The sequence below is a fragment of the Eriocheir sinensis genome, chromosome 44 (assembly GCF_024679095.1).
Source record: "Eriocheir sinensis breed Jianghai 21 chromosome 44, ASM2467909v1, whole genome shotgun sequence".
Classification (NCBI taxonomy): Eukaryota; Metazoa; Arthropoda; class Malacostraca; order Decapoda; family Varunidae; genus Eriocheir; species Eriocheir sinensis.
In genome coordinates this window covers 8,213,781-8,222,170 of record NC_066552.1, presented here as the reverse complement: position 1 = coordinate 8,222,170, position 8,390 = coordinate 8,213,781, and the positions used below count along the sequence as shown (strand labels likewise).

Below are 8,390 nucleotides of genomic sequence, written 5' to 3'. Positions count from 1 at the left end.
GTAGTATCAGCGAAGTGTGTGCACAACTTTAAGGAAAAACTGGACAAATACAGATATGGAGACGGGACCACACGAGCGTAAGCCTAGGCTCTGTAAAACTACAACTAGATAAATACAACTAGGGAAATACACACACACACACACACACACACACACACACACACACACACACACACACACACACACACACACACACACACACACACGTGGAGCCAAACAGGAAATTACTCACACTCAGTCATAGCCCTGCCGCATCAAAGGCAACCAAACATGAGTCGGGTTAACAAACACACACCGGTTTTTTGGACGACACATAACTTTTATTCATCTTGTTTTAACCTTACAAACAACTTGGCCTCACGCCGCGCCAAACAAACGCTCGGAGGACATCATTTTACTTATATTAATCTATTTATTTATTTATTTTACTTATTACTCCTTAGTCCAAGCAAACACAATGATAAGAATCTGTGTGTGACGGCAATTAATGTTATGTACACAAATTTACATTAACAGAGTCTTTATGTACAAAAATGACTAGAATATCGCAGCAAGTAATGATAATAATAGTAATAATGATAATAATAATAATAATAATAATAATAATAATAATAATAATAATAATAATAATAATAATGATAATGAGAATCTGTCCATCAAATGAGGGAGAAAAAGTCTAAGGAAGAAAGCGAAAATGTTTGGTTTATCATAAGTCTGGCTTCATGTTTTATCCTAGAACTTAAGAAAAAAAAAAAAGGGTTGGGTATCAAACTGGGAAAGGGATGTTGTGTTGTGTCGCTCTACTAGTTATCATGTTTTGTTGTTACATTCCTGCTCAGTTGGGAAGGTTAGCACAAGTGGGAGAACACTTATTTTGTTTATATATACACTCGTTTAAAAGGTTGGTTTCTTACATAATATTGTTTTTCATGTATCATTTTTATGCGTTATCGTTTTTTTATGTTTTTTTTTATGCATGTTTTGAGTTGACTTTCGTCGTTATTTTCGTACCTTAGTTTGTTTGTTCATTTACATTTTTCATCACATTTTAATCACCTGCTTTGTACGATCTGTTTGTTTGTCTGTCTTTTTATGATGTGTGTGCGAGTGTGGTTGTGTACTAAGACATTACTTTCATTGTTTAGGAATTCTTCAAGCTGTTTCGTTCTTTGCATAACACTTTGCTACCCGTTGTACGCCTCGTTCTTCTCTGTACCATTGCACACACTTTGTCCCTTGCTCTTCATCATACGTCTTGATGCGCAAAGGAAAACGAAGAAAAAGTGGTAAATATTTTAGACACCCTTCAAGAATTCTACTTATAAGGTTTTCGGTATTGTTAAAACTTTTCGACATAAGGCTTTTAAGATTACAGTATCGATTAGTCTAGGTGTTGTTAACTAAGGTGATTGTTCAAACATTTTCAGATACTTTATAATCAACGTTTGTTTGGTGGTATTACTCATTTTGCTGCTTTGTTTTTGTTTCACTTCTGTAACGTCGGTTTTTATGTTTTCATTTATCAGTTTATCTCATTACCAGGAGTTTTTTCATATTAAATTTCCAAGTTTTTAATACGTTTTCAAGAGTTTTTCAAGTCGTTTCTAACTTGTTGTTGGTTCTGTTACGTTTAAGGTGTCGCTACATTATGTCCCACCGTTACCACCTGATCTTCTAGTCACCATCTGAGCAGAGAGAGAGAGAGAGAGAGAGAGAGAGAGAGAGAGAGAGAGAGAGAGAGAGAGAGAGAGAGAGAGAGAGAGAGAGAGAGTAAATAGATAGGAGAAACAAGATAACGTCTGGAAACTTAATGCACATAATCCCCATTATTATTCATAGCTAATCAAAATCTGTAAGTGACATCTTTGAAAATACTCAGCTAACTATTCTCCTTTACTTGGAAGCTTATTGGAATAGAAGGAGATATATTATAATCAACTGGGCTTTAAAGGAGCTGAGGAAGGGAGTTGTGTTAATGAAAAGAAAGAAGAATAAAGACAGAAAGGTTAGAGACGTTAAGTATGTGAAATTAAAAGACACAACCTACGTTCGTCAGAATACTCTACAAGACTGTATACACAACACATCCAAGACACTCTAGATCCATATAAAAACAGGTGTTGTGGGTGTAGTAGCAGTACGTACAAATCCAACAACAAATAAACAACGTAATCGGATGTGAGTGGGCACCTGTTGGAACCCTACCTCACCCAGTATGAACTGACCAACACCGGAATGGAAATGTTACAGGAATCCAGTGAGAAGAATTATTAGTGAGATAGACAATAGATAGATAGGGAAAGAGATAGATTATTGTGTAGTTTTCCAGTTATGTCACAAAATGCAAGTCTTTCAGGGGATAGAATTAGGGTATCACCGCATCTTTGCACTACATTATGCACGCATTTTGGTTATTGTGAGAGGCCAGAAAAATGGTGAAAGAGATGCTAGAGAGACTTTGAGAAGTCTATTACAATGGATAGGTTAAATAGCTAAGAGAGACATGTATTGTCAAAGCGTCAGAGAGATTAAGAGGTCCACTACAGACGGAAAGGTAAGCTTAAGGTCAGGCTGAGTGAGGCAGGACAGGTCAGGTCAGGTCAACCACCACACCGCAGATCAACGTAAAGACTCAGACCGCGTCCTTCGCATCGACATCAACATCGAAAATAATCACGACCTTCACACAACTTTCCATTTGTGCCTAAAACAATGAGAACCTTCTGAACACCCTCGCCCCATGCGTTATCCCGGACACGGAAATGACCTATTTATCTATGGCAGTGCCAATCAGCTGTTCTCTTCGGTATATGGACAAGAATCGTAGAAACAAAAGGACAAGCGAACGTAGGAAAGGCCTTACATGGATATGATAATTGAGGTCACACACACGCACGTTCACGCACACACACACACACACACACACACACACACACACACACATACACACACACACACACACACACACACACACACACACCGATCTATCACCGAAGGATTCTAAGGCTCCTATACCCCAGATTCTTCGGTGTAGCTCCCGGCCCTTGCGGAGCTCTGCGAGAGAGAGAGAGAGAGAGAGAGAGAGAGAGAGAGAGATATTGAGAGCTCAGTTGGTGGAATAGCATAGATGAACGAAAGATTTCGAACAATAAAGAACGGGAAACATTGAGATGATAAGGATAATAAAGATGGATGTTTTTTTTTTTTTTCAATGAGAGAGAGAAAGGAAGAAAAGGAATAGAGGGAGGGGGATTAAATGACCTTGAAATAATACGGAAAATTAAATTAGGATGAATACAGATTGACAGACAGACCGACATACATTGGCGTCATAGGCTCTGCTTTTAACATTATTATTATTATTATTATTATTATTATTATTATTATTATTATTATTATTATTATTGCAGTAGCGAATGACGCTCTCAGTAAAATAAAGATATGTTTAGTATTTTGAAAAGGAAGGATGCTGAATAACTCAAACGGTGATGGTATAGATGAGAGAGAGAGAGAGAGAGAGAGAGAGAGAGAGAGAGAGAGAGAGAGAGAGAGAGAGAGAGAGAGAGAGAGAGAGAGAGAGAGAGAATAAACATAACACAGGACATCTCTCACTCCGCAAGAGCCAGGAGACTTCAACATTATAGTACAAACTCTTCAACAAAAAACTTACAAACAACAACCAACAAAAAAATAAACGTGAATAACAGACAGACTCTTCCTGTGAAACACGTCAGAAGTACTTAGTAGGTAACTAGGGTATAATGTTATATATATTTTTACTTCTTGCTTTTGTTCTCTTTAATATCCTATCTCTTAAAGGAGTGAGTACACATGCTGAACATATACGAAGGTTTGATGATATAGGACCAAGGCAACTGATGCTCCTTACACGGACAATGATCGTAACGAGAGGACAGCGGCGACACACAGACACGTCACCCCCTGTGCACATCGTTTATTTTTGTTCCCTTTATCCCTAATGCTAATAATTTCATTAATTCATCGTATTTTGTCTATTATAGTCTCCTCTCTTCAGCCTCCCACCAAACATACATCTTCTACCCCTTCCCCTCCATGCTTATCATTTCTCTCTGTTCCCATCATCCCTAATCCTAATAATCTTTAATTCATCGCCTTTTGTGTTGAGTATATTCTCATCTCTTCGGCAGCCTCTCCCTTAACACATGTCTTCTCCCCCTCCCTTTCCTCCATGCACATCCTTTCTTTCTGTTCCTTTTTTTCCCTAGTCGTAATAGTCTCTTTAATTCTTTGTCTTTGTCTTATCCTCATCTTTTCAGCCTCATTTTATTTTCCGTGGAAACAATACATTTACCCCACCCTCACTATTCACATCCTTTATTTTTATTCCAACCGTTCTTAGTCCTAATAATCTCTTTTAATCTTCGTCTTTATCTCATCCTAATCTGTTAAGCCTCCTTCTCTCCATTATCTGCATTATTCATTTTCATTTCACTATAATCTCTTCACTACAATCTGTCCTGAACCGGTGGGTATCCTCTGGTACAACGGTATAACTGGCCTTCCTGCCTTCTTTGATCGTACGGTGAACGGGTTCGACTCCCGGCAAAGGAAAATCATAAAAGACTGATTTCTCCTCCCTCCCTCATGGGTAGATCAATTTAGCATGTATTTCAAAGAACAAACTCGTTACATCACGTTTTTTCTCTCACTAATTCTTATCTTTCATATCCATTTTTCAATCCCTATTCCTCTTCCAGATCACTTCCTCTATATTATGCCTCTTACTCATTTTACTTCCTTCACATCTTGTTCCTTTCCACACTGCATCTCCGTTCTCCTTCTCTCGATATCTTGAAATCCGATATAATGAAGCACTAATATCATTCCCCTGTCCCCAGAATTGAAATTTTGAAGGCTGGTCCGAATTGTAGCACGATTCTCATTCCAGAGATTCCGAAAGACACGGGGAAATACTGACAAGCTTAACTTTAATAGAAAACGGAAGAAGGAAGGTCTGCGCATATAGTGTACGTAAGAGGCTCATCTGTGGGTCGCCGCCGCCGATGCCATCAAAAACACGCTAGAAAGTGTATTACAGTTTTTTTTTTTTATAGACAATCACGAAGTTTAAGGTCAATAAAAGACGAACAAACACATCAAGATCCACGCACAGCACAAACAGCCAGAGGAAGTCCACCCACGAGAGTAAACAACACAGAGCGATATTGCTAACAACATTTTTTAGGGGGTGTTTTTGTGATGTTTGGTGTTTGCCTTGGGTTGGCAGTCAGCGGTGCTCCCACGTGATCATCTCTTCGGCAGGAGATGTTTTAGATCAGCTATTTGTTTCTTCGATTTTACTCTTCTTTTCTAACCCCCCATTTTATTGTTTCGTTTTGTGGTTGGTACTTTTATAATGCGTTTTTTTTTCTTTTTTTTTTTGGCGCCTGAAGTCACGTGACCTAAGCTAATTGGATGATGTGTAGAAGATGTATAATTATTAATTTCTTTTGTTCCATATTTTTCTTAGGTGGAAGAGTATTATATTGATCTTTATTTACTTGGTTTTCAAGGCAAAGGAATAAGAGTTGACCGGAAGAATCTGATTGTCGCTTTGGAATCACGTGACCTCAAACTCCAAAGGCTGATCGTTTGCCGAAGCCGCGGGAGCCGTGGCTCAACCTAGGACGAAAAATTAACTCTTGGACTACTGAAATCTCGTTGGAGAGACTCGTTACCGTCCCACTAATGATAAAAAGAAGTATCGTTAGCTTCCCATTATTGATTGAAAAAGAAAGAGGAATAACTGTAAATTCTACTACGGTGTTCGTCCATCTTTACCAGATCCACATGTTTTATTTTTTCACCGTCGGTTAACGTATCGCTGGAGACGCCTCAGACACACTACGACTTGGTACTGATCCTATAAAGCTCGCCTAAAAGTTGCTACGTAGATATAGTGTATCGTTTAATTTTTTCTATTCCCCGTTGTGATTGACTCCTTATTGATCCTCGGTTCTTGAACACCCGTGACTTGCACCTCACTACGCTAAGTGGAGGCGTCAGTGTTCCTTATATATTGGTTTCCCCTTCAGACGTTTCCATTTCCTTTTATGAAAAATGGGAATTAATTTACAACATCTGAGAAGAAAAATAAAAAGTGCCTCCGAATCACGATCTTAAATAGAAAAGAAAGCTGTATATATCTAGTTTCGTCATATGTTTTCGCTTTTCACGGAAACTAATTTGCTTTCATATATAAAAACAACCACGAGGGCGGGGTGTCTCCTCATGACCAGTGGACGATCCAACAGTAACAATGAGCTCTATGTGATTGTGTTAAGGCTGGGATGATGGCGTGTACTGGAAGAGGAAAAGAGGGAGGGGATGGAGGTGTACGTCGAAGCTTCTTAGGAGGACAGAGATAGAGAGAGCTGTTGTGACGGGTGGTTAGGTATAGCAGGCAACCCAGTCACGAATACTGATGGATAAGAGTAAGCATCATAACCCTTACGTGTGTGTGTATCTCTAGGTGTGTCAGCCAGGAAATGGCGCTGTCTACGTGGTCAAGTTTTCGTTTAGACAACTCTGTTGGGTTTAAGGCAGATTACAGACTATCAATAAAAATAATTAACAATGTATCTTCTTTTTTTTTTTTTGGTTCGTTTTATCTTGTTAATGAAATTCATGAGCCTCTGGCGATTACTGAGTAGGAGGAGGACATAGACTTGGGCACTCGTTGCTTGCACATTCTCTTATAACCGAGATAATTTATCTTGTTGAAGTGGGGACTATTAGTATTATTGCGGGAGGCTCGCGCGCGCACCGCTAGCCAGACTCGTTTAAGTGTATATTACCTATCGGGGCGCGAATCTCGAGTCTAAGGTTTCTTGGGCCTACATATCGCCGAAGATACCAGCGAAGGTCTTGCGAAGGTTCTTCATCGTGTCCTCAGCATCGTCACCCGTGCCAGGGGCGGTGGGCCCCTCTGTGGACGCCGTCACGGAGGTCTGGCGGCCGAAGAGGGAGCCTTTCTGTTGTGCAGACTGCTGGGACGACTGACTGCTGTCGTCCACAGGCCGCCTCGTTCCGCTGGCACTGCTGAAGCCACTCATGCTGCTCGATTGGGAGGCTGTATGAGGGAGGAAAAGGTCGGTTTATAGTTACGAAGAGTAGAGCTGGTGTCGCACGGGACCTTTATTGCAGAGTGCTTGCCGAGCGTCGATTATATGCTAGCCAGCTGACCAATTTTGGAGCGGTGTGTGCTCCAGGACTTTAGATATTGTGGTTTGTATATTTGTAAGGGCCGCCGCAGGCGATGATTTTCAATGTTCGGCAAATCGTTGTATTTTTAATGTAACGTTACTGCCCACTTGCCACGAGCAAATGTTTGGCGCCCAGCAAGCAGCTCGTGAAAAGAATCCTGTGTGGCGCCAGCTAAACTATTTAAGTTTTGAGCTAAAGATAATGAGTGTTATGTTAACGCTTAGTTGTGGATACAATATCATTGTGTCAAATATGTAAATATGAATATGAATGCACAATAACAACACACAAAACGAGGCATGAGACAGTAAACAGCTTTGAGCTAAACAAGGAGCTAAGGATGGAAACACTGTAAACATGAGAATGAGAAGCAAGCATAAACCACAGCGAGTGTTGAGATAAGCGTCAAAGAGAAATCTTACCCTGAGAGTCTCGTCGCTGTTGATTTGGGGAGCCACCGGGGACTGGGGTCTCTCCCATGGTCAGGCGCGAAGTTTCCTCAGTGGGCGACCCGCCCCTGGAGGTCTGGGGGCCGGTCAGAGACTGGCGGGAGGCGCCCCTGATGAGCTCCGCCGGCCGCGTCACCCCCTAGGAAGGCAAATCTATAGTCGAAGGAAGACTAGCGAATGAGGATCAAGAGTCTAACGTCTGCCGGAGCTCAGTGAAAGTTTTCGATTTATTGTGGTATTAAAGGTCGGTATTCCGTCACGTCTTGAGGTTCTGTAAGAATTCTTTGGTTGTGTATCGCGGAAGCGATGGGGGGGGGGGGGTACTTTTTATTTATGTATTCATAACTATGGTTACTGGTCAGTATTTTTGGGACAAGGAAGTTAGTGAAAATATCTAGCGTGAGTCATGAGGATGTGATATTTTTGTAATTTTTTTTGACATAATTATGGCCGACCAAGTAGTGGGGATTAGCATTCTCTGGTCCATGTATTTGATGTTTCAGAGAGGCTGTGAATATATCTATTTTGAATTAATGTTGAGCAATATTCGTGTGTGTGAAAATGCTCGCCATAATTAACAAAGGGAGGCTGCTAATGTTATGCTGAACTAATCAATTTATTTTAACGAAGAGCTGCATATTTGTATTGGTAACATGAAGGGGATCTAACCTTTTAACAATGATAATGCAGTAA

General features: G+C 40.4%; 1 protein-coding gene across 6 annotated transcripts in view; it reads right to left on the bottom strand.

Moving 5' to 3' along the window:
• Positions 1–296: 296 nt before the first annotated feature.
• The window catches only part of LOC126980401 (synapsin-like), an 81,727-nt gene continuing 73,633 nt past the window's right edge, over positions 297–8,390 (bottom strand). For all 6 annotated transcript variants that reach the window (XM_050830307.1, XM_050830305.1, XM_050830308.1 and 3 more), the window contains 2 exons: positions 7,671–7,836; positions 297–7,114 (listed from right to left, as the gene is read on the bottom strand). In XM_050830307.1, coding sequence (XP_050686264.1) covers positions 6,879–7,114; positions 7,671–7,836 — 402 coding nt within the window. In that variant the 3' untranslated portion in view covers positions 297–6,878. The remainder of the gene's footprint in view (positions 7,115–7,670; positions 7,837–8,390) is intronic.